Below are 24800 nucleotides of genomic sequence, written 5' to 3'. Positions count from 1 at the left end.
CATCAAGTCATGTGGGGGAAAACTAATGTGTGTATGTGCGGGCTGGACTCATAGCGAGTGTTCAGTAAGAGGAAAAAACTAGCCAGACTAGTACTGAGTCCAAAGCCTGGAGGGGGTGTGAACTTGTCAGGACTGGTTGTAATGTTAAATGAGACAATGAGAAAATATTCTTTAGAGGTACACATATTTGGAGGTGATTACAATGGTTGCATGTGTGTGTGTCTGACCCTTGGTGGGAACATGCACTCATGCTTCCTGCAACCACTGAATGTTTGCAGGCTGGGTGCAGAAAAATCCTTCTGACATGACAAACCAGGAAGCAACTGACAGGTGTTTTTTCATTTCTGCAAGGTGTAATGGTTTTCAGGTTGATGTTTCACAGAGCACACGACCTCATAAATGACTTTTTTGTTTGTTTGTCTGTGCCAGATGCCAAACATCAAACTCCGCATATTGTAGTCAACCAAAAATCCTTGCAAATCCCACAGTAGACAAAGCACTTCAATGTGACACCAGCTTACAGCGCTATTTGGATTCATATTACGCACCAACTAAAACAACTGAAGTGTTTTAACCTCAAGCGAAAGGGCAGAAACGTGCATTTGAACTCGTCAAAAAAAACATGCCACGGCTGCATGAGCGGATGAGAGAAACTCAAGACATTAGGCCAGGTAACGCGCACGGCGTGCTGCAAACTCAACTGCGCCAGGCGCCGCGCTCAGCCGCTTACCTGCAGGATATCCAGTCCGACTCGCATCCACGGATCCTCGCCCTGAACGGTTACCGTCGCTAAAAACGCGGCATTTGTTCCGTTCCCACGAGAAAAAACGTGGTGCTCGGTGTGACTTTGCGGAGGAAAATCATTCAAAGAAGAAAAAAAAAAGGAAACGAGGGTGTGGGGAGGGAGGGAGGGAGGGGGGGGGGGCAAAGCGTTGTCGGTGAAAGAAAGGAAAGGACCGGCGGGGGCTGGTGAAATGTGTGGCCGCAACTGTCTTTATTTACCGGGAGCGACGACAGTGAGTGATCACCGGGCAGAATTTGGGGAGGAGAAGGGGTAGTGGGGGGGGAATAAAATAATGAAAACAAAGTGGGAGGGAGGGTACGACGGGGAGGGAGGAGATTGATGACATCAGGAGCAACCGGGGGAAATCAGAGTCACGACGAGGTGGAGCGGCGGGCGGGCGGGCGGGCGGGCGAGGGAGGGGTGGGGATCAGCGCCCGCAGGTGGGGGGACAGACGTGGGCGCCGCAGTGCCACGCAAACAACACCATCGTCGCGATAGAACTTCCAAATACAGGGTGGGAAGCATCTGTACTAATAGGAAGTACACTTAAAATCTTGAAATCGGTCCTTTTTTAGCCCGTTAAAATAAAAAATAAATTTAAAAAAATCACCCCTCCACCAAAGAGCAGCCTCAGTTGATATATGATGTTTGTTTGAACAAAAAAAAAATTGTGTTAATTTTTTTATCTAGAGATAGTATGGCTGAAAGATGTGTGTTATTTTGAAATAAATAATGGTTAGATACTCTCATCCAGGTCATAGTCAGTGATCACCGGTTGCCACGGTAAGATTTGACAATGACTCAGAATCTTACCAGTTGACGTCATGCGGTGAAAATTGTAAATATATTAAACATTAAAAAATATTCGATCTATTTCTGATCGAATGGAATGATAACACACGTAGAGTTATTTACACCAGGATGTTAGCTCGCATCATAGCACTTTTCCGAACCTGATGCCACCGCGTCTTCTTAGCGATTGTTTGTAACAATTGTATTATTTTTAATGTGGTTTTTCAAAAAACGTCGTTTCAAACAATTTCACCGTTATCATTATTAAATGATTATAATTCCACAACTCCTGTGGTTGTTGCGGTTAAGTTGCGTTTGATACTTCACGCAAACGAAACCGGAAATGGATGTAAGACGCGGAGCATGGATTTAGCTGCGTGTCAATGGACGAGAGCCAATTCTGCTGAGTCATGCTTGCTGGGTGACGTATTATGGTTTGCCAGTGCCAAATAATTTTTTTTTTTTTAAGTATTAATAATAAACATATATATTTCAAGGCAGAAGCCGAGGATTGTTCCCTAACAATTCATGATATGCGCATTTAGTAAATGTAATGCGTATGATTATCAATGCTGCTAATACTGCTTGACACTTTTAAGTAGTGTATACTTATGGTTACAATAAGATCTTTCAAACAACAGACTTATGGGTAAATGTATGGATGATTTTAAGGCTCCATCGTATGGTCTAAAACGTTTTACCAGCCAGTGTGTCCTCCCTCCAGTCGGTAAGGACCCCCCTGACTGACGTTACATTAGTTCCCTCTTCTGGTGGTGGAGAGACAAGCAACTTGGGCTCTGACGTCTATATGGCGTCGTCTGTGTGTTCAGGATCAACAGTCCGGTTAATGTAAAAGCTTTTTATTTAAAAAGAGGAATTCGGGACACATTCAATACATTTACAACATTATAAGTAATGTTACACATTGAGGTATCTATTTTCTTTTTTTTTTTTTTTTTACTTTAAATCACGTACATTTTGCAATGTACTAATTTCAGACAGGAACTTGGCAAATAACAAAAAGGATTGTTCATCACAAACAGTGTGGTGTGATTTTAAACATATTAAGGTTGTTCCCTCTGACAAATCACAAAATTAACATCCCCTTGTTTTAATCCATAGCTTAAATGTTCAGAGGCTTAAAAAACACAAGAGCAGCCTCAAAGGCTTCAGTGATCACTGAAATTGGTTGTTTCTCTCTGCTGAAGAAATGCAATCATTATACATGTCTTTTGTGAAAAAGAATTACAATCAATGTCAATAAATAGCCATATAATCAATTAAAACATTTCACAGTAATAGAGAGAGAGGGAAAAAACAGTCAAAGGCATTTTTATATTTATATTAAAATAACTTGTTGAAATAGTTGAATAACTAAATTGGGCACATTTATATTAAGATGACTTCCTGCTTGTTTCTGCCAGTCCTGAAGACCCTCAGTAGTGGGCCAGTCTAAGCATTTTTAGGTAAATCAATCTTTATGATGGTTGACAAGTATCATTTAACTGAACTAGTCTGTGCCACAATTGTTTTATGGACCAAAGAGCACTGTGACTCTGGATTTCGTCTAACAAGTCAAAACTTGTCTGGATGAAGGTGAGCAACCTCAAAGTGTCAAACTGCTCTGAGTGAACTATTCTCACATCAATACGTTTCATATGTTTCCTGTTTAAAAATTGTGCCCTTGCTACTAACTAATGCCATGGCTTTTCAGCACAAGCTTACCAAGATTGCATTGTTTGACACAAAACTATTAAGCTGGGTGTATGACAAATGCCTCTTCAAGACCTCAGGCTTAGCAAATGCCTGACAGTCACATTTTAAAATAGTTGACCTTAACCGGCCATTTTAAAGGAATCAAAACAGCTGAAAAAAAGCTGGATATTCTACACTTGTAACAGTTTGTTATATGTTGCCCCAACAATTTAGTATTATCAATTTATTTTTGAGGCCTTGCATCTCTGCTGTTTTGTCCAAATTATGAAACAGATGGAAGATTAAAACAAATCTGTAAAAAAAAAATGAAAAAAAAAAAAAAAAAAAGCGAATAAGTCTCATTCAGACACTCCTCTTTTACTCTGTATCAGGTTTCATTGAGAGATGATGGTTTTAGAGGCTACGTAGTTTCACCATTTTAAAATGACAGGACTTATTACATGATTCATTGCATTGCACAATACTAAATATTTTCCAACAGTTGTCATTTTCATTGTAAAGACAGACAGTTAAAATGTTCTTAATAAATCAATTCATGACAAAGAACTTGTCATCAGTGACAGAGGTGCCATAGCAAATCACAGTAACCTGATCAAAATCTTGCTGGATCAATTATTTTTCAGGTTTTACATGAGCACCGTCAGCTATCACCCGTAGAATCACTATTTGTTAACTGTATTTTATCAGTTGCTGAAAGTTATTGTTTTCAATCAAAAAGCAAGTCATTTTCAAATGCATGACACCGCGCTCATTCTTAATGATGATACAAGGCAAGACATTCTAGACTAAAATGTTTCTGGCCCATATTTCTGTTAGGACAATGACTATCATTTGAAATTTCATTTCCAGTTATTACCACTGCTCCACGTTGTCCATGTAGTCCTCCAGGGTGCTGTTCTCATCCTGATCCCACCAGTCCGGGAGAAGCATATCTGTCTCCAAATCTTCTTCGTCAGTTCTTCCCTTTTGCAGCTCCTCCATTATTGCAGACTGCCTGTCTGGTTGGTGGGGTGTTTGTGTGGGCTTTGTCAGCTTGGCTTGTTTTGTTATGAGCTTTCCACGGAGCCGCCTCCTCTCCTGTTGCCTCCTCTCCCGAGCTTGCCTGCGCTCCTGCTGCCTTGCCACCTGGAAACGCTGCAGAAAAAGATCACGTGCGTATTCGTAGAGCTCAACATCCCATTTGTTGAGCTGTCGGATTCGTTGCTGTGTCTCAGGCGGTACCTCGACGCTGGATGCACGGGTGCCATTGAGCTGCGTAAAGGGAGCGATGAACTCCAAATTGAAGGTTCGCTCGAACAGGTACTGGGTTTTACGCTGGTACTCGGTAAGACCGTAGAATGCCATGCCACGCAGGTTACGTTTAGCGCTCTCAAGAAGCACAGCCCAGCGCTCTTCCTCACTCATGGCTGAGACATTGTAGCAGCCAACCAGGCTGAGGTCGGCAAGCATCCGCGTCTGCCTGTTGCTGGCCAAGTTGTAAGGGCAATCCATGAACTCCTGTAAGGAGCAACCCGACCAGTCATCTCCTGCGTAGCAGCTTGGCAGTTCAGACAGCGTTGGTGAACGTCCGTCACACACGTGTAGGGATGCCTTCCAAGTGGCACCACGTTGCACGTGACGCCATTCACTCAGGTAGCGTGACACTGGATCCCTCAGGATGGTTATGTAATAATAGTTCCTTCTGGGAAGGAGAGATAGGACATTGTAAGGCACGCTCCACCAGAGAAGGGTATACGTATGTTATATACCTTTATTGAATCTCTCTTATTGAACTTGTTGTTACTTTGTATGTTTTCTACCCCTTGTATGTCAGGCTCAGTAACCGCTTGTTAAACCTGAACTGGCTGAACTGCAAAATGACTAAGGATATAATTTGTTAAGCTGATGGCCTGTGACAGGAATTTTGATACCACATGGATTCCTTCTACTAATTCATTGCATTTCAGCTTGCTTTTTACACATAAAAAGGGTCATTTATAAAATTCTGCTGTGTAAAGAAAACACTTTTACTATCGGGAGAGCATGTCCTCCCCTGCCTGCTGCCCAACCAACTACAGTGCTTCCACTGTGTATCCACAGGCCAGTTGCCAATCATGCCTGCCAAGTCTACACAGCAGGGCAAAAAGAATTTTTAGAGTAATACAGACAAATACCGATTCATTCCGACGTAATTACTTGCATGTGTGAGCAGATATGCTGTTCTGAAACATGTCCGAGCCTGCCTATCTCCAACTTCCATCTTATGTAGTGATTCATAAAGTGGATTTCATCTTCTGACTTGTACTTTTAAAGATGACGCATTTTATTCACGTAACAAACACTATTGGAGTAATTTCATCAAGTGTGAGGTCAATCGAATCTGTGTACAATAAAATTGGCTTATCAAATCTGAACTCCTGTACAAAACTATATATTACACCAAGCACGAGACACAATTTTGATTACACAAATAACCAGTTATCCCGACTTTGTACTAATTCTTCGGGGCTTGACACAGCCTGAGAAAGTTTCTTGGTCGGGTTTAAAAAAGGAGTAGCGTTTATCCTTGTAGTTTATAGTACTAGTTTAGTAGTAGTTTATCCTTGATCACATAAAGGTGGTATATTGACCTTTAACCTGTGTGATAGCCCAATGCTGTCCACCCTCCTCCACCTACCTGGGTAAGTTCCTGGAAGCCTCGGTGGAGTCCATGCGGTACGGGACACAGCTGGTCAGCTCTGTCCAGTCGGCGTGAAGCCCGCAGCTCCAACCGGTGGAGAAACGGGAGAAGAGCCAGGTCTCCTTCTTCCCAGGCCTGTAACAAGTACATTTCTTCTGACCTGCGTGGCACTCGCAGGGCCTCTCCAGCTGGATGTTCCGCACCAGGTGTCGGCCAAACGTCGTGCCGCCCGTCTTCTGAATGTGCAGGAAAACGATAACGTCGTCCCCCTTGATGTTGAAGTCCACCGCGCGATTCAGGTCGAATTTGGTGAAGTTGAAACGAGGGACGAAGCGGACCAGGGTGCCGTCTTCCACGGTGTACGGATCCTTCGGGGAGCCGTCTTGGAGTTCAGTGCCGCCGTTTAAGGCGCCGGTTACGCCGCCCACCTTAAACCAGGATCCCAGCTGGTGTAGCATCTGGCACTCGGCGCTACTCGGACACACATACTGAACCATTATAACGCCAAAGAGCAACGCCATAAGCAGGACGAGCAGAAGCCTGTGGTGGCTGTTGCTGGGGGACTTCTCATCCATCTTCCCGGCGTTTACAGAAAACCATCCCTCAGGCAGTCCGGGACCCCCGCCTCAGCCGGGGAGCCTCCGGCGAGAAGGTCGCTAAACACGCCAACAATAAGAACGCGATTGCTAGCAAAATACCGTTAGCTAACCGGACTTTCCAGCACAACCTCAATAAAGCGGGATATTCTATGTCGCAATACGCAAAGTAGCGGCGAGACCAACCCGTCGCATTGTTAACACTATTTATTTCGCCCCAAGCTTTTCCTTTTCTCCAAAAAGTGGCAACTTTTCTCGTCCGTGGTGAATCTGTGTCTACCTCTTATTGCGCCCCGAACAGTCTCTGCTTCGGAAAACACGGTCAGCCCAAACCCTACTCTTTGGAGCGATACGCGACTACATGAGGCTTTACGGTAAAATAGTGGTATTACGCTTCAAAATAAAACCAAAGGTCAACAAAAAGTGACTAGTAGTAGAAATAAGTCAGTGCTGACCCACATTTAAAAAGACAGCGCTCCGCTCTATGCAACAAACATCACTCTCACCTGCAAAAAATATATATTCAGTGTATATATACACTGATTATATATGAATTATACGTGTGTGTGTGTGTGTGCATTCACACAAATATAACACTCTTACAAGAAACTGAAAAGTTAAAGTCCGTTAAAAAGTAATTATGAACCGCCTTGACGCAGAATTCAAAGGAATTCTCAAAGAAATATTCACAACCTGCAGTCCTCTGAGCGCTGCTACTTGTCTTAAGTAAAGTCGCTCTCCTCAAACACATTTTTTTTCTTATTTACATATCTTATCACAGCTTATTATATTCGTATTTTGAGAGATGAGATGAGATGAGAACAACTTTATTAATCCCGAAGGAAATTGTTGTGCCCGAGTTTCAAGTAAAAACATAACAGTAATAGATAATAGTGGAAAGGAGGAAAAATAAGAAATATAATGAAATATAAATTTTATTTTAACTTCTTCTGTCTAAAATCTATATTCATACACAAATATCCCAAATTTGAGGTGTACTAAATGAAAACGTGCTTAGTGTGTGTATTTCTACTGCGTTCTGATTAATCTGGAGGAGCAAAAAAATCTATGCGAAGTCGACACTTTTCTGTGGAAATCATTTACCGTAATGTCTCATAAATACCCGCCGCGAAAAAAAACATTTCAGATTAGTGTGACTGCAGTTTCCGACGCCACCGATTGTTGATCTCTCCTCCCAGCAACCTCTGCGCCCGAATCACAGCGGTGACGTCATCGATCGCCTTCCAAATGGCGTTCAGACCAAGTTTGCCGAAACACTGAGTCTCACCGAAAACGCTGCAATGCCGTTGTGGTGAATATGTTTAATAGCTGTATAGAAATAAGAAAAACAACAGCAACAGCCTCGGTTGTCTTTGTTTATATTGCAACGTGAATCCTAAATGCACAATCCGCCGAAATAGCTCAGTTGGGAGAGCGTTAGACTGAAGATCTAAAGGTCCCTGGTTCGATCCCGGGTTTCGGCATTTTGATCACAAGACTCCTGTCTCGCAATAGTTCAGATCGTGTCTGCGTTTATTTTTCATTGATATTATACGATTAATTTAACTCGTGTCATTTACCATAGCATGTGGGATTAATTCCTAAATTTATCTTTTTGAATTCGTAGTTGTACTACATGCCTTCCCAGACAGACAACATTGCCTGTATTTACTTTTTTATTTTTATCTATATCCTTAATTTATATATTCTTCTTCTTCTTCTTCTTCTCACCTTTTTTTAGTACATGTACTTTGTTTATTTTGTGTATTCCAGTCTGTGTTTTTTTCTGTTTATGTTTGCGATTATTTGATTACTTTGTTACTGAAGGGGACAATATGTATAGAACATGAAAATCATAATCTTAGCTATGTATGTTGCAGACTCTGTTTGTCTTTTTATAATCCTTTAGAACATTCAAACTAACAGTTGGCTGAGTAATTCCAGAAGGCCTTCCATTGAAGTTTTCTTAAAACCTATTCTTATATGATTTGTCGTTCTTGCTTTTCCCCCCAAATTGTTGTGAATCTGTAGAATGAGTCAATTATTTTGACAGTCTCAGAAAAATTGAGAAAAAAAAGTGTTTATTATTTCTGATATTTTATGCTAAACTCTTGTTTGATTTAACTACCCATACTGCACTGCCCATTTTTCTGCTGTGTCAACAGAAATGTTCTCACTGTGGGATGAATAAAAGCATATTCTATTCCGTATTCATTGAAGACACAGTCTTTGTTGAGTGTGTTTCTGTCTCATTTATCCACCCACCCATCCATCCATCTTCTCATAGGAGAATATTCCAAGGCCAGATGAGATATATTGTATGATCCCTCCACTGTTTTTGAGAGGAATGTTATATCTTGTGGTTGCTGAATACATAGTTGCATCGGGAACCCAGGGAGAAGATGTGGCATCCACATGATGCGACGTGTTTGGGGGGTAGGTTGGGGTGGGTGACTGGACAGATGCCTCTCTTCCACACTGAGGAATTTTGCCACAACTCCGCCCCACATTCCTAAACAACCAACTGGGATCTCTGGAAAACACCTACAGTTCGGTGGACAGTTTTCTAGAAGCACATCGTTGCTACAGCCTTTTCAGAACCATGTAAGAGTCACTTCACAACACCCCTTAAAATCTTCTTCTTCGACTCCTTTTGGCTTGTACCTTCAGGGCTGGCCACAGAGAATCAACATTCTCCATCTAACCCTATTCTCTCCTCTCTCACTACGTCCATAAATCTTCTCTTTGGTCTTCCTCTCGACCTGCCTTGCAGCTCCAATTCCAGCATCCGTCTACCAATACGTTCAATATCCCTCCTCTGTACATAACCAAACCATCTCAGTCTGGCTTCTCTGACCTTCTCTCCAAAACATCTGACATGTGTTGTCCCTCTGACGGACTCATTCCTGATCCTATCCATCCTGGCCACTCCCAAAGAGAACCTCAACATCTTCATCTCTGCAACCTCTAGCTCTGCCTCCTGTCTTTTTCATCACTGTCACAGTTTCTAGTCCATACACTGGTCTCACCACTGTCTTGTACACCTTTCCCTTTATTCTGGGTGATAGCCCTCTATCTCATAGTACCCCTGACACTTTTCTCCGCCCATTCCGACCTGCTTGAACACGTCTCTTTACGTCTTCTCCACACTCTCCGCTGCTCTGGACTGTTGACTGCAGGTACCTGAAATCCTCCAACTTCTTGATCTCCACTCCCTGTAGCCTCACCGTTCCACCCGGGTTCCTCTCATTCACACACATACAGTATATTCTGTCTTGCAGCAACTAACCTTCATCCCTCTCCTTTCCAGCACATACCTCCACCTCTCTACATTTCCCGCAACCTGTTCTCTCCTCTTACTACAAATCACAATGTCATCTGCAAACATCATGGTTAATAGAGATTCCTGTCTAACCTCATCTGTCAGCCTGTCAAACACCACTGCAAACAAGAAGGGGCTCAGAGCTCATCCCTGATGAACTCCCACCTCAGCCTTGAACTTCGGTGCCATACCTACAGCACAGCTCACCTCTAGCATACATGTCCTGCACCATCCTGACATACTTGTCTGCCACTCCAGATGTCCTTATGTACCACAATTCATCTCTTGGCACCCTGTTGTATGCTTTTTCTCAATCTATAAATGCACAATGCAGCTTACTCTGACCTTCTCTGTACTTCTCTACCGCATTCTGAAAGCAAATACTGCATCAGTAGTTCCCTTTCTAGACATGAAACTCCAATCCTTCAGGCAACCTGCGAGCTGTGGCCAGCAGCAGAGCCATTGTCAGTTCTGCTGTGGCAACGGACAGGCTATCTGGAGTGTTTCCCACACGTATACCGCCGTCAAGAAAAGTTATCTAGATTAGAAATCATGGAAGAGATTGGAAAATTGCGAGGGCATTCAGGCTCTTAAGCATCAAGCTACAAGAGGCTTGACTTTTACAGCAAAGGATGCTGGGAAGTTTCTCTTCCAGTCTCCCACACCACGTCTCAGCACTGATAGAGCAGGGGTGGGCAAACAACGGCCAGCGGGCCACTTCTGGCCCGTTGGTCTTTTTAATCCAGCCCGCCGAAGATTGGTACGGAATTCATACTTGATGTGAATGATTGAATGATTGGATCAATGGATGTGGGAGCTCAAACAGGACATTATTTCATTTTTGGAGCTCCTTGAAAACATTGGGGATTTTCCTGAGCTGAATGAAAGAGATTGGCTTTGTCATTTAGCCTTTACTGTGGACATACTGATAAACATGAATGAGCTGGATGTGAAGCTACAAGGGAAAAACCGGTTTGTGCATGAAATGCAAGCAAATGTCAGAGCCTTCAAAACCAAGCTGGTTTTATATTCAAAGGAAATGTCAGAAGAGTCAGATATGTACTGTGAACAAATGTTTTTTTTTATATATATATATGAATTGTATCTTGTGCTGACCCAGCCCGTCTGTCAAATTTTAAAAGTCAGTGGGGCCCCTGAACCAAAAAGTTTACCCACCCCTGTTATAGAGGGAAGTCAAACTGCAACTGTGAATCCTGTATTTTCCATGTTTAGCTCCAAACGCTGAAACCCCCAGTTTAAAATATGATTCCAATTCTAGTGTTAATGGCTTGGTTAAGACTTGTAATAACGATCGAAGAACGTCCCTCGACCCCCAGAACCCCAATTTCAAACAAATACGATTCTATTCAGAATCATGTCGGTTAATATTCTCCAATTTGAAATGTCATATTAAAGAAATTATGACGATTATTTGTTGAACTGTTATTTCTGCACATTTGGTTCGAAGTAAATGCGGCAGAGTGAGACCTCTGTCGGGGGCTCGGAGCTCCTCCCCTCCTCCGGGACATTGTGTAACAGCCGGGTCAGCAGCACTCCGTCCCCGCCCTTGCTTCTTTAAATACCCATCAGTGTCACACGGTTAAAACAAACGGGAAATGTGCTGATAGTCGGTGTATTTTGTTTTAGAATTCCAATTCCGAGATTCGGTCTCTGTTTGACTCGTAGACATGGAGCTGGACCGGCGACTGTTGCTAGCTCACTGTGCCGCTCACGCCCTCTCCATCGCGGCGGGCTTGCTGGTAGTCGTACCGATGGCTCTCAACGGCTCCGCGTTTAAAGGCCGCTGCGCGCTCTTCTCAGCCGGATACTGGAGGACCGAGAACCGGGTCGAGCCGACGGAGGAGCCGGGGGACGCCGCCAGGCTGGTGGTACAGCAGTGGGGGCCGCCGGCGGCCTGCCAGTTCGCTACATTCGTCGGGATTTTCACGGTGCTGTACGGCGCGGCTCAGGGCTGGAGGTGTCTGTTCTATTTGCATGGACGGCATGACGAGTGAGCACGTACACACACACACACACACACACACAGACACAGACACACAGATGACGATTTAACCACGCATACGATATACTGACCTAAATTCCCTTCAGTTTCGTTCAGTTAGCACTGCGAGTGGCGTCCATGTTATCAGTTGGGATGAACAGATGTATACATCAAATTATCATCTTTAAAAGCCTGAAATTTAACAAACTGAAGATATTTGCAAAAAGCCTACAGAACAGTCACGCCAGAAAACACTGATGTAGTGTCAATATCATTTTTACATTTTATTCATTTTTTTGATTGCTATCTCCAACAATTAAGTCCAATGTATGCATTTTCTGCTTATTATTTAATTACTAAGGATCCTTCTTGCATGTGTTTTGTGTTTATAGCACCCTGTTTTCATCCTTCCTGACGGTGCTGCTGAGTGTTTGTATGCTCTTCCTGTCTGGAGGCGCTGGTGTCATCCTGTCACTGGGTCTGGCGTCCTGGTGTGACACTGTGACTGATGACAACACACGAAACTACAGGTTGGATATCAGTCCTTGATCAATTTTTGCATCAATATCACATATTTGCGATCGATAGGTGTCTATATTTTTCAGTCATTTCTCTTCCAACACATATTGCTCCGTTAGCTGTGTTTACCAGTAGTCCTTTTATAAGCGACCGTTTAAAAACTGAATAGGATAATGCTGAACAGGATATAAACTCATTATGGTGATTTCTCATGTGATTGATGAAGTGTCAAATACAGAAGTGTCAAATACATGTTTGTCATGAGTATGGTAGAATTGAGCATAAAAAAGTGTGATTCAATAAAGAAGGGTGAAAGTATGGTGTTATGGTTCTGAAAGTAAAGTTAAAACTATTCTCCATCTTCTCTGTCATGGCTGAAACACCTTTGAGCTTACACATAGGCACACAAACTTATCACATGCAAAAGACCCGTAGTGGACATGTATGAAAAGAAACAGCACTAAAATATGATCTGTGTATAAATCTATAAGTTCTCTGCATGATACACTGTTCTTGACAATGACTGACCCCTATCTCTGTCCTCTTGTTGGTATTCAGTTGTGTTGAGGCCCAGTCGGTCCCACTTTACCTGGATGTGAACACGTCCACCTTCTACACAGAGCTCAGTCTTGCACAGGTAGGACCTCCCAGAGCACGTACACATGCGCACACACGGTAATCACATATTTGCGATTGATGTGATTGTGATTTTTTGCGATTTTTGTTTACTCGATGAGTAAACAAAAACAAAGCATAGCCCCAAAAGGTGTATTTGAAGCTCTATTTGATTTTTCAGAGACATGTGTTCTGATGAAAACTCATATTTAATGAGCCTTTGTGTTTGATTGACCTTCCTCTTTTTTGGGCTCACCTTCCGATAACTTTTGTTCTTACTCAAGTTAGACTGATTCCATCAGTGACCTGGGAGTTAATTTCATTATTCAGACAAAAGCAGGATACAAAAAATTCGTTGACTCTTTCTGTGCCTTTGACAAAGTTATTGCTCATTCAAGACAGAATACATCCCCATCAGTGCTGTGATTTCTCTCTCGTCACTGGCCTTGTTCACAATGAGTATTCTGATTGCCCACTTACCACATAATGTGTTCCACGCGCTGCGCAGAACAGCTTCAAATGTGGTCCATACACACAAAATGCTATGGGTTTTTTTTCTGTAAGCATTTTGACTTTTCTTTTTATGTCTTGCACCACTATTTCACATTAAATATCTGTGAGCATGACTGTTTGCTGTCTCCTCTCAGGCATCCCTGTGGTTTGTAACGGCTCTGTGGCTCATACAGTCCACCCTGGCCTTCCTGAGGCTCTACCACTCGCACAGCCAGCACATCCGCAGGCCATGTCTTCCCCGGGAGAAGGAGCTCCTGCTGAAGCACAATCTGTCTGAAGGCTCGCCCTCGCCTCCTCACTATCCGGCCACACCCACTATCTTAGTCTGACAGTGATCAGGGAAGTTTCTCAACAATTCAAATTCCGGTACATCTTTTTTATTTGTTGCTTTTGAAATAAGCTGACATCAGAGAACGGTTGATATCGGTTGGATTACAGATATCAACCTCCCTTTCCAACCCACAATACATCACTGCTTTGGGCCAGTTTTTGCCTCATATATATATCCACACTGGAGAGCAAATTGTTTTCCAGCAAGAGAAATAGTCTATAATCTTTAAAAATCTTAAAGCACTGAATAAAAATCAATACATCTGCATGGATTACTTGCAGAATCTCTTTTGACCATCCAGGTAGACTATAGTTTCTGTGTTTATCAGTCAAACCACTTTAAAAGTCACTATCAAGTTCCAAGTCGCCTGAAGTAACATAAGACTTTCATATATGGTCAAACATTTGAGTATGTTTTGACGTAGTTTTGTTGATTTTGAGTCGGTCATTGGAATTTCAAAGTCAACCTGCTGTGATTTTCAAATTTAAATGTAAGGTCTATTCAAGATTAGTTTATGTTGATGAGCCAGATGGTAATGCGACACTATTCACTAACATGATTTTGTTTTACTCTAAAATATATGTAGCAGTACCAACTCAATCAGTAGGGCTCCAATTCACATCAGTATGGATGAAAAGTATGTTGTGTAAATTGGGGTTTGGACAGTAGTATACGAGTATTACCTTGTGAAGTAAGATAAGTGTTCTTAATTTTGCTGTAAACTGAGCTTTCCACAAGGGTGGAGGCAGCTATCAGGTGGAATCAACCGCTTTAGAGGAATTTGGGACATCACCAGCAGCGACCACTGAGTAAATTTCCTCTTTCACAGTGCTTTAAAGGACTCTGGAACGTAGTTGACATTAAGAAACTTTCTGTGGTTCTCAAGGAGAAAAAGGATGAAATTCACATGGAGAAAAACAAACAAAAACCACATAGTTTTGTGACTCGACTGTTAATCTCATACACAACAGTCACAAAAAGCTGTAATTAAAACATTGAATAAAAGGGAATTTACAAATATATAAGCAACACGCAGAAGATTTGTTGGAGCAGAATGAATTACATAAATTATGTAACAACAGCTGTGTAATCCAAAATCCAATAGTCATCCTCATCAGTTCAGCATGAGTTGCTGAATCTACGTGTATTATATTTAGGTTTTTTTTTAAATTAATAATGCCAAAAGCAATTTAATGGTATTGTTCCTGCCGTGTATCTGGAGTATATTTAATATGCATGTTTGTTTACAGATCAATTTGATCACTCATGTCCAAGTCAGGGAGAACAAATTTTGTGGAGAGCCGTGTGTTGAGATGTTGCACTGAGACGCTTTTCTTTTGGAGCATGTGGTGAGAATGGGACTGAGCCACCGTGTACATAAAACAGGCTCACTGTGTGAGCATGAATGTTCTGTTGTTTAAATGGAAAATTGACTGTAGCCTCTTCTTTTGACGATTTTCATCATGATGCTGTCTGTGTGGACGCCGCTGCTATGAGGGCAGTAGTGACATGTTCGATTCTGAACAAATGATTGAAATATTCTGGGTTTTTGAAATATTCTGGGTTTTTCCCTTCCAATGAGAATGCAAAACAATATATTTTCAAGGCACATATTTCATATAAAGACGTTTGTATGGAGCCCTGAAGGGTCACACGGAGGGAAAGAAGTAACAACTCTGTGGAGGTTTATTATAGTATGATGCAAAGTTGTTTTTTAATGTCTTTCCTGTAAGACCGAAGTAGCTGTAATGGCATACAGACAGCAGAGCAGGAAATCTGAAGGAGAGTAAGTTGCTATCGTTGTGATTTGAAATGAAATATCATTTTTGTGAAGTTTTTGTACTGTAACCAGTGATGGTGTTGCTTATTACCTCTTGGTTTTCATTTATATACCTTTTTGCATTTGTCAATAAAAACCTAAGGCTTCCCATCATGAACATGGTTTTCCTATTTTGTATGTAAATCATCATGCTTATTTGTTGTAAAGGGGAAATAACAGTATACCAACTGTCACCCTGAGCATATTTCTGGAGTGTGGTGAAAATGGATAGTGATTATGTTCACTTCAATGTCATCCAGAAGTAGACAGCTGTTTGGAATTAAAACAAGAAATAACCAGGGTTTGTGGAACTCTAAATCTGCCAAATTCTAACACGTACAGAAAAAAGGAATAGGTTCTCTTCAGAATTGTTCTTATATTTGGGCTGTAAGTGGCAAGAGTTACTACCTGATCGATATTTGCAAACACTAAAAACTGATTCCAAACACAAACATGACATTATCATAGATTACACTCACATAAGACAGCAGTGAAAAACATGATTGACCAGAGGAAACTTTCCATTAAAATGTTTGTATTTCCAAAGACATTTGCTGTATTCATTGCAATGATCCTGAACATTCAACAACATTGAATCCTCGGCTCAGAAAACACTTGTTTAATTCCTGGATGATTCCCATGGTGTTGGACGAGAAGCTGTGCTATTACGTGTCTGCATCGAGGAGAACTGGGTGAACGTTCTCAGCAACAGTTTGGCAAACCCTGCTGCCAACTTGAATGAGCAATGCAACAATGTAGCCAATTCTCGGGTGAGAGTGAATGGGCAGCTTCTGCAGAAAAGCGGTTTCTCAGGACGGATCTAGTGCTAGTCAATGGCGAAACATTCATGCTGCCTCTGCAGTTGTCAGCAGTGAGTACAGTGTTAGCTCTCCCCTGCCGAGTTTGGATAGTGGCTGAAAACAGATCCGTTTCCTGAACTGCTTGACATCTAGAACAGTCCAGAGGGCATATGCTACAGAAAGTATTTCCTTGCAGTTCTGTAATTCAAGATCTGCAGTTGTTGCTTTAAAAGTATTACCCACATATGCTCCAGTTGAAACTTTGCCCTGTTTGAGGAAAGGGTATTATTTTTTTCTTATGTAAGTGTCATAAGCTACTACTTTCTCTGGCTTGTCGGATCACCTTTGATGGTCTGAGCAGAGGAGGGCTTCCTCATCTATGCCTTTACTGGGGGCATGTTCTTCAGACGCGAGAGAAGGTATCATCGGACGATGTTAATTTTCATCCTTATTGGATCACTCAATTATCAGTGTCTCCTTGAAAAGTACCTGCAAAAACAATGTCTTGTTCCCAAGGCAGAATATCAATTTTTCGCATCACTTGGCTGTAGTTCTCTGCCTTTGACACCAGAGAGAGCATTAGCATGCAAAAATGTGAATAATCGTGCAGAAGCTTTGGTAGTTTACCGAAGGTGCATCTTCAGTACTGTTTAGTCTCCCTGTATGTGATCAAATGGGAATTATCAATACCGATAAAGAGAAGTAGGTGAGCAAGATACATTTACTTCAGAGGTAACTCATTTTGATACCTTTACTTCCTCTTGAGGGCCTCTGTGGAATATCTGGGCTCAGTCATATCTATGCAATTTGCAGTAAAAATGTGTTGGGGGAAATGTTATTGTCACTGGTGCAAAAGAAATGGTAATGATACCATGGCGCTATGTCAGGTCACAGCTCTTATACCAATAAATTGAAAAAAAAAAGCTCCTGATAAATGACATTGTCAGGTGGATGGTGTTGTGATCTGTAGACATGCTTAAATGAACAGGCCACAGTAACCCTAATCAATGGCATTAGATATTGCGGGTAATGTTTTGCAGCAGCAATAGCGGTTTGAATGTTAGAAGCAGGACTCATCCAGGTTTATTAAGAATTTACTTTCTTAACCTCGCTGGACGTCTCACCTGTTGCAACAAAAGTACGGAAATATCTATCTTTAGTTGCACCCACTACAGTGACGCCCTCCTTCCACTAGGGGGCGCTATCGCTTCTACATGATTAAAATCGCCCTTATACAAACGAACGATTAAGTAAGTGAGTCCTGGTGAGCCAATCACAACCCAGGGCTCCATATTGAACCGTTGTTTTGACTCAAGGACTACTTCTTCCACAGGGATTTTTCTTAAATTAAAAGTCACTAAAACTTAACACGAAAGGCGCCAGGTTTCCATGTTACGTTCTGACCATGAAGCTAACGGATATCCGGAAGTTAAAAGTAGCCGAATTGAGATTAAGACTGAAAGAAGCGGGTTTGGACAGCAAAGGATTGAAAGCTGAGCTGGTCGACAGACTCTGGTTCGCTCTGACGGCTGGACAAGGTGGTGCTGACGGTGGAGAAGAAGTCAACCATCAACACGACGGCTCGGCAACTCCTTCGTCACCGGCGGCTCTTGCTGACCCCGCGGAGCCCCCCGTCTCCCCCTCCTTACCGGCGGAGCGAGTCCGGGACTGCGCCACCCAGACCGGCCCCGAGTTCGACTCCGAAGGCGGGAGTGCGTGTCCATCCGAGGGGGGAGAATCCGGGAGGCCGCCGGTAGGAGTCTCCCCCGGCCCCAGTGTGGACCGGGGGAGGGCTTTCTACGAGTTCAAGGAGGAAATTCGGTACAAAAGGTAGGAGAGTTCACTGCGGGCATTAACATAATAAAGCGTGTATTTATAAGTTGGAAGTGTGTCGTCTTTCAGCTTTTCTTCTCCCCTAAATATGATTAGAAGATTAAATTACATTCAACTTTATTGTCATTTCACATGTACAAGTACAGCCTAGCGAAATACAGTTTAGCATCTGCCCAGAAGTGGAGAAGAGCAGCAAGTGCAGATGTAATAAAGAAATTAACAGTTTGACCACTATATTATGTCAATAATTCACAGGTGATTTACAGATAGGGTACTATGAACATAGTATACAGATTGATATGTTCATTCACTGTTTTAGACTATGGACGTCATATACAGATATACAGTTGATAAGTTAGGCTTTACAAAATACAGTTGAATTAGATCGGACATTGGGAATTTTACGGCTCACGCACCACATCCGGCCCATTTTGCTTTTCTATTTTGTAACTATTTTCTTTGAATATTTTTAATCAATCAACTTAATTTAGAAATCCGTAATTTTTTCCTTTTGTTTAATTTTGTATGGATGAATACGTACAATATAATGTCGGTACATTTGTATGATCAGTAATTATTTTAAAGTTGAAATAAAATGCCAAATATGTAAATATTTAAATTGCAATTTTCATTTTGTTCAATTTACATGACAGTTAGTTGGCCCACACATAAAAATTAAATAAGAAATGTGGCCTGCCAGCCAAAATAATAGCCCAACCCTGAACTAGATGTTAAATAGGACATAAATAAGTAAATAATTATGGACAGTAACTGCCTAGGGTTACTAACCCTGTGTGGTATTTTTTGGATGGCATGTGATTCCTGGACAGTCCAGTAGTATATTGGTAGTGGAAGATAAAAATAGATAAAAGATACCCTTAGCAAAAACTGCACAACCCTTTGTACTTTGCAAAACTAAAGTAGCTCCAACAGCCAAGTGCACAGCCTTAAACAAGTTCTAGAGAAGTATGGATCTGTATTTATGTCTTACAGATAGTTTGGAAAAGAAGGACTATTCAAGTCCACATTGAGCACAATAATGATTTTGACTGCTCAAGTCTACACCTGCAAACCTCCATGTCCCACAGTTTTGACGATTATCTGTGGTCATAACACTGAAACATGTAGTCAGCAGCCGCATCTAAACATCACAACTAGGTACAGTAGTTGGATGTCTGTGCTTTTTCTCCTTTTTTCCGTGAATGTTCATGAAAGATTTTTGCACAACTAAAACAATGCAAACTTAAAAGTCTTTCCTGTATTATCCACAAACATTTTATTTGCACATTTTTTGCCATTTTTTTTAATTCCTCCACTAGAACCAAATCACCACAGCTTTTTTTGGAGACGGAGGAAACACGGGACGAAGATAAAGATTTGGTCAGACTCGATCCATGTGAGTCATTCAGTGGTCTCTAAATATAAAAGGCTATTAGAAAAATACTTTGAAATGGCACCTTAAATTATGATCTATTGATATTTTGAGAAGAAATTTCAGCAATGCCGATGACCTTTTGTCCTTACTTGCTCAGATGCTTGTCACCTGCACTTTGAGGTGGGTCAGGATGGAGCATGTGGCCAACCGCGATTCTGGGATAGATTTCCATTGCTGTGGTCTGGCTGCAGGCTCAGCCATGGGGTGATGCAGGGTAGGGTGGGCTTCGAAGTGAGACTGGAGGGGAAGTTGCTGAGCATGCAGAAAGAACACCAAGATGGTGTTCACCCCTATGGCATGCGAATAGGTTGGTCGGTGGCCGACTCCCCTCTGCTGTTGGGTAAGTGCCACTCGTAGGTTTATTGTATGTCTAACCCCTGAGATGGTTCGATCATGTACAGAGGAGGGATAGTGAATATATTGGTGTAAGGATGCTTAGTCTGTAACTTCCAGGCAGGAGGCCTTGAGGAAGACCAAAGAGAGGATTTATGGATGTAGTGGAAGAGGACATGAAGTTAGTTGGTGCGAGAGAAGAGGATACAGCGAATAGGGTTAGCTGGAGGAGGTTGATTCATTGTGACGAAAGAAAGAGAAGACCCCGAAAAGTAAAAGTAATCCTTACAGTGTGCCCTCTTATGTTGATTTTTTTTTCACTTAATGGTAAGTGACTTAGATAGTGTTATTTGGCAAATGTACAATGTACACAGGAATTTGTCTTGAGGTAACAGCCCCATATAACAGGAAATTTAAAAATGAAAAAATATATTATTGGAAATACAAAAAGTTATGCTAACATAAGTTTTAACACATCACTACTGCTTGCTAGAATTTAGCTTGTCTTTGGAGCATATACCTCTTTGCGGCTCAATAATACAGTAGAGGCATCATTTATTGAGATATTTCAGTTCTGATTGACTTTATAATGTTGTGCTATTGTGTACATTAAATTAACAAATGAGCTTATATGATCTAGCTATAGTCATAAAGGATTGTTAAACTGCTTCAAACCTGGGAAATGTTCATGTTATGTATGCAGAGAGCATGAATCGCATGCATATGTGACAGAGCTCTCCCTCTTGCCCTCAAACTTTCTAACTTCAGGTGAAGAGGAATTTTCCTTTGCTTATGATTATCGTGGTAAAAAAGTGTCTCACGGAACAGAAGGGGACTTCGGAGAACATTTTGCAGAAGGAGATATAATCGGTTGTTATGCTGTGAGTTCAGCTTATTTTTTCAAGGTTCGTTATGTTACAAGCACATCGGTTCTGATGAAAGTTGTCATTAACGTGTGTCATGTTTACATGTCCAAAGTCATTCTCCGTGGACGGCGGTGTCCAGCTGTCTTTCCACAAAAATGGTCGGTTCATGGGCGTGGCCTTCTCCCTCGAAGCCGGGGCGCTGCGGGGTCGAGCCTTGTTCCCTCACGTTCTCTGCAAGAGCTGCTCAATCCGGTTCCTCCTGGACCCCACAGCTCCCCCCTGGTACCCTGTCCCACCAGGCTTTACTCTGCTGGGGGCGCTCCCTGCTGGGCAGCGGGTTCGTGCCAAGCCAGCCTCGTATTCCAGAGCACAATGTGAAGTGAGATTCAGTTTTTAAAGTATTTTAATATATAAAGTGTTTTAACGCATAAACTGAAATTGAAATAGTCATAAGGCGTGTTTGCCTTTCTCTTCAATCATGCGGTGTTACTTAATGAGACATTTCAGAATAACTTTTTTCTTGTACAGTCAGGCATGACTGTACATTTAAGAGCTAGTTTGAGATATTTCTACCCTTGATTCATGCTCATTTAACTTAATGCTGCTTAATTGCAGCGAGGTGTTCTATTTTCTCTGTTTGTGTGTTTTCATCTCTTTGTTCTGACAAGATTGTTAATTTTCAAATCTGAATTTTAGCTCATTTTCTCCCTGTTTTGGAGGAAAGTTTCCCTTGGTGTTTCTTTTTAAATCCCTTGGTCATAAGCAAATGACAACTGGCCCCAAATTAATTTGAAGATTCCTTTTTTTTTTACCTTTAATTTCTCTGTAGATGGTGTTGATGGTGGGACTTCCTGCTTCTGGGAAGAGTCACTGGGCCAGAACCCACCTACAGCAGCACCCAGAGAAACACTACCAGCTTTTGGGCACGGAGGAGCTGCTGAGATGTATGATTGTCAGTAGAACACTGGTCTTAATTCTTAACTCATTATCTAAGTCATGTCAATTCAAAATGACTGGATGACTCATATGTTCTGCTCTGTCGAGCTGTGGGTGACGTGTTTCTGTGTGATTTAGAGTGGAACACACCCGGACAGCAGGCTACGTCAGGCCTCTCAATGTCTCACCGAGTTAATAAAGATTGCTGCTCAAACCCCAGGCAACTATATTCTTGACCAGGTGAAGTTTACATGTTAAACACATTTTGATTCACCCTGAAAATTCTGGGAAATGTTATCAACTGACTCTTTAAAATCTGTCAAAACAAAATCATGAACCAAAACTGTTTGTGAGGAAGAATGTGGTGAATTTCATCAACACTTCATGGTGTTGCTCTTTGTTGGATTCCTCTTATAAAAAATGTTGTTTGAAAATTTCAATAAGAGCATTCCGGTCAAACCTTGTGTACAAATGCAGATATAAATTTGAGGCTCATACACAGCTTATCTCATTCAGACAGGAAGAGATTCCAAATCCCATTTATTAGTGGTGACGCCTATGACATATTATCACAATATTGTTTACCATAAGACTGAGTTAAAACATCCTCCCTCTCCATGTTCCAGTGCAACACCCTGTTCTCTGCCCAGCGTTATAAGCTGCAGCTCTTCACTGGCTTCAGGCGCAAAGCGGTGGTCATTTTCCCCTCCGCTGAGGAGTGGAAAAAACGACAGTCCAAACATCAGACACAAGATGGGGAACAGATCCCTCAGACAGCTCTTCTCAAACTCCAAGGTGCAGCTTCTGCATATTTGTTTTAGATGGCGATGCCTGAGTAGGCGTGAACAGACTGTTTGGTAATTTATGGATTATCTGATATATACATGTTGAGTATTTTGATTATTAATTATGAGCATTGTGGTTGCTATTTTTACCATTATGACAATTTCTTGCCCATTCAATTTACGTATTGGCATTTTTTTCTAATTTTCCAGTAGCAAGTGAATCTGCTGGGAGAAAAAAAGTAAAATTTCAGGGAAAAGTAACATGACAAGTTATCAAAAAAAAAGAATATTTGCTAATGGAACAACTTTGACTAAAATGGATTTGATCTTCAAGATTGAATTTGATTTCACATTTAAGCGGATGTGTTGGCCTCAATAATTACACTTCTTTTCTCCTATTTATATAATATCAGGGAACTACTTTAAAATGTGATTGAAGATCTTGGTCTAGCCGAGAAGCACTAGGCTGGAGGCTCTCGTTCGATTAATGGTCAGCTGTGACAGCTGTCCGTCCAGCTCCAGGTACCGAACGTCTTGTCATTTGTGACTTGTCTTCATCTTCCTCCAGTGAGCTGCACCCTTCCTGAGCAGCAGAGTGACCTGCTTGAAGAGCTGCAGTATGAGGAGCTTCCACAAGAGGAGGCACAGAAACTCTTACAGGAGTACAAAGATGAGGCGCGTCGGCTACTGCCTCCCGTTCCCAAACCAGAAAAGAAAAAACGACTTCAGAGGAAAAGGAACCGCCTTCAGGGCCATCCACCTACTCACTGGAGGAAATTGAGGCTAACTGGTGAGTGATATAGTCATTTTCGTAAAACAAAGAAAAATCGATTTTTTTAAAAAAATGTTTTTTTTCTTTTTCAAGTGAAATTACATAATAAGTTTAATAAGTGGCCACCCTGTGTCTGTGTGGGTTTCCTCCCACAGTCCAAAAACATGGAAAAATTGCCCCGCATGAATGAAAACAACAAAATCACACAAAAATTATCAATGGAAATCAAACGGAGGTCTGGATTTGGAGTCACACTCAAAATTAAAGTAGAAAAACACATTTCAGGCCGATCCAACTTTGACGTAAAGTCCTTAAAACAAGTAAAAATGAATCAGTGTTGCCTCTTAAGTGGACAGTGTGATTTCACACAAGTGTGATTGACTTAAGAGTTACATTGTGTTTAAGTGTTCCTTTTATTTTTTTGAGCAGTATATTTATATACATTTCAGAATTGAAACCCTAAATTTGATCATTACACAGCAACAGTGGAGATAAACTCTATTTGTTTCAGAAGAAGAGAAAAAGACAATAATGAAAGACAATAATTACATAATTATACATTCTGTGAATTTAGGTAGGTTTATATTATATTTTCCATTAAAAATAATCTGAATAAAAAAATAGTCATTTTAATGTGACATTGTAAATCATAGTTTATCACCATAATTAGTTTATATGTCATGCATAGAAAAAGTAACAATACTCCCTCTGAGAAGAATGGACAAAAACTCATCTGATGTCTTCATTACTTTCTCTGAAGGTTGCAGAAGCCCAAGGCCCAACATGCAGCCATGGAACCAGCAGCCCCCATATGTGTGTAATCCACACCATCCGCACTGCTTGGAAAACTGTTGAAATGAACCTGTTCCCACACTGATTATATGTTATTTCTATATTTCAGTGGACCGTGGATCAGCAGGGCTACTACAAAAGCTGCTATGAGGGCTGCTGGTGAGGAAATGTGGAAGACAGTAACCGTTTCCGTTTCCTTCAGCTCATCAGTCGTGAGAGTAAAAAAGCACAGTCAATATTTCACACCTACTTTGACACCAGTGAAGTTGAGGATTCAAGGAAGGGAATTTATTTTGCACAGATTTTAAAATTTTCCACCTGATTCTGGTTGTATATAAAAAAAAAACTTTCATTGTACAATTAATGAACATCAGTTTTGTAAAATTTAATCATTTTTACTAAAAGTATTTTGCCAAGTGAATAATATTGGATTTTAACTGTACAGTGTGAATGATGAAAATACATTTATCAAAGTTTGTCCACCTCTGAAGATCATGGGAGTCAAAATAATATAGTATATTTATAGATATCTATATCTATCTGTATATAGATAGATAGTTATAAATACAGTTCTTGTGTG

The 24800-nt window shown here is 41.4% G+C and overlaps 4 protein-coding genes and 1 non-coding gene across 11 annotated transcripts in view; 3 read left to right on the top strand and 2 right to left on the bottom strand.

Moving 5' to 3' along the window:
- mbnl3 (muscleblind-like splicing regulator 3) overlaps positions 1 to 898 on the bottom strand; it is a 34012-nt gene extending 33114 nt beyond the window's left edge. For 4 of the 6 annotated variants that reach the window (XM_086157885.1, XM_086157879.1, XM_086157880.1 and 1 more), the window contains exon 1: positions 731 to 888. Coding sequence is in view for 1 of the 6 variants with exons in the window: in XM_086157887.1 (XP_086014013.1) it covers positions 731 to 757 (27 nt within the window). In the remaining 5 variants the exon portion in view is untranslated. Of the gene's footprint in view, positions 1 to 730 lie in introns of all 6 variants that reach the window. The other 2 variants (XM_086157887.1, XM_086157873.1) reach the window with 2 other exon arrangements.
- Positions 899 to 2424: 1526 nt separating this feature from the next.
- Positions 2425 to 6874, bottom strand: hs6st2 (heparan sulfate 6-O-sulfotransferase 2). Of its 2 annotated transcripts, XM_086158561.1 has the most exons (3): positions 5949 to 6874; positions 4514 to 4973; positions 2425 to 4426 (listed from the first exon to the last, which is right to left on the bottom strand). In XM_086158561.1, exons 1-3 carry the CDS (start codon positions 6524 to 6526, stop codon positions 4145 to 4147), a joined length of 1320 nt encoding a protein of 439 aa, XP_086014687.1. In that variant the 5' UTR covers positions 6527 to 6874; the 3' UTR covers positions 2425 to 4144. The 2 variants fall into 2 exon arrangements, with proteins under 2 accessions (XP_086014687.1, XP_086014686.1); XM_086158560.1 differs by having other exon boundaries at positions 2425 to 4973.
- Positions 6875 to 7958: 1084 nt separating this feature from the next.
- On the top strand, positions 7959 to 8031 carry trnaf-gaa (transfer RNA phenylalanine (anticodon GAA)). The gene has a single exon. It is a non-coding gene; the product is annotated as a tRNA-Phe (tRNA).
- Positions 8032 to 11389: 3358 nt separating this feature from the next.
- On the top strand, positions 11390 to 15786 carry LOC147227752 (transmembrane protein 179). The gene is made up of 4 exons (XM_086158668.1): positions 11390 to 11880; positions 12264 to 12401; positions 12949 to 13027; positions 13653 to 15786. The coding sequence occupies exons 1-4, from the start codon at positions 11558 to 11560 to the stop codon at positions 13845 to 13847; spliced, it is 735 nt and encodes a 244-aa protein (XP_086014794.1). The 5' UTR covers positions 11390 to 11557; the 3' UTR covers positions 13848 to 15786.
- A 2012-nt stretch (positions 15787 to 17798) lies between these two features.
- LOC147227751 (heterogeneous nuclear ribonucleoprotein U-like protein 1) lies at positions 17799 to 24469 on the top strand. The gene is made up of 11 exons (XM_086158428.1): positions 17799 to 18298; positions 19621 to 19697; positions 19834 to 20076; positions 20838 to 20950; positions 21048 to 21314; positions 21765 to 21887; positions 22010 to 22111; positions 22498 to 22666; positions 23225 to 23446; positions 24189 to 24241; positions 24330 to 24469. The coding sequence occupies exons 1-11, from the start codon at positions 17874 to 17876 to the stop codon at positions 24381 to 24383; spliced, it is 1848 nt and encodes a 615-aa protein (XP_086014554.1). The 5' UTR covers positions 17799 to 17873; the 3' UTR covers positions 24384 to 24469.
- The last annotated feature ends 331 nt before the right edge of the window (positions 24470 to 24800 follow it).

Source organism: Fistularia commersonii, chromosome 13 (genome assembly GCF_037954325.1).
Source record: "Fistularia commersonii isolate RoL2024-O1a breed Wild chromosome 13, RoL_Fcom_v1.0, whole genome shotgun sequence".
In the NCBI taxonomy this organism is placed as follows: domain Eukaryota; kingdom Metazoa; phylum Chordata; class Actinopteri; order Syngnathiformes; family Fistulariidae; genus Fistularia; species Fistularia commersonii.
Note: the sequence above shows the minus strand (reverse complement) of the source record. Positions and strands in the feature narration are given on the sequence as shown.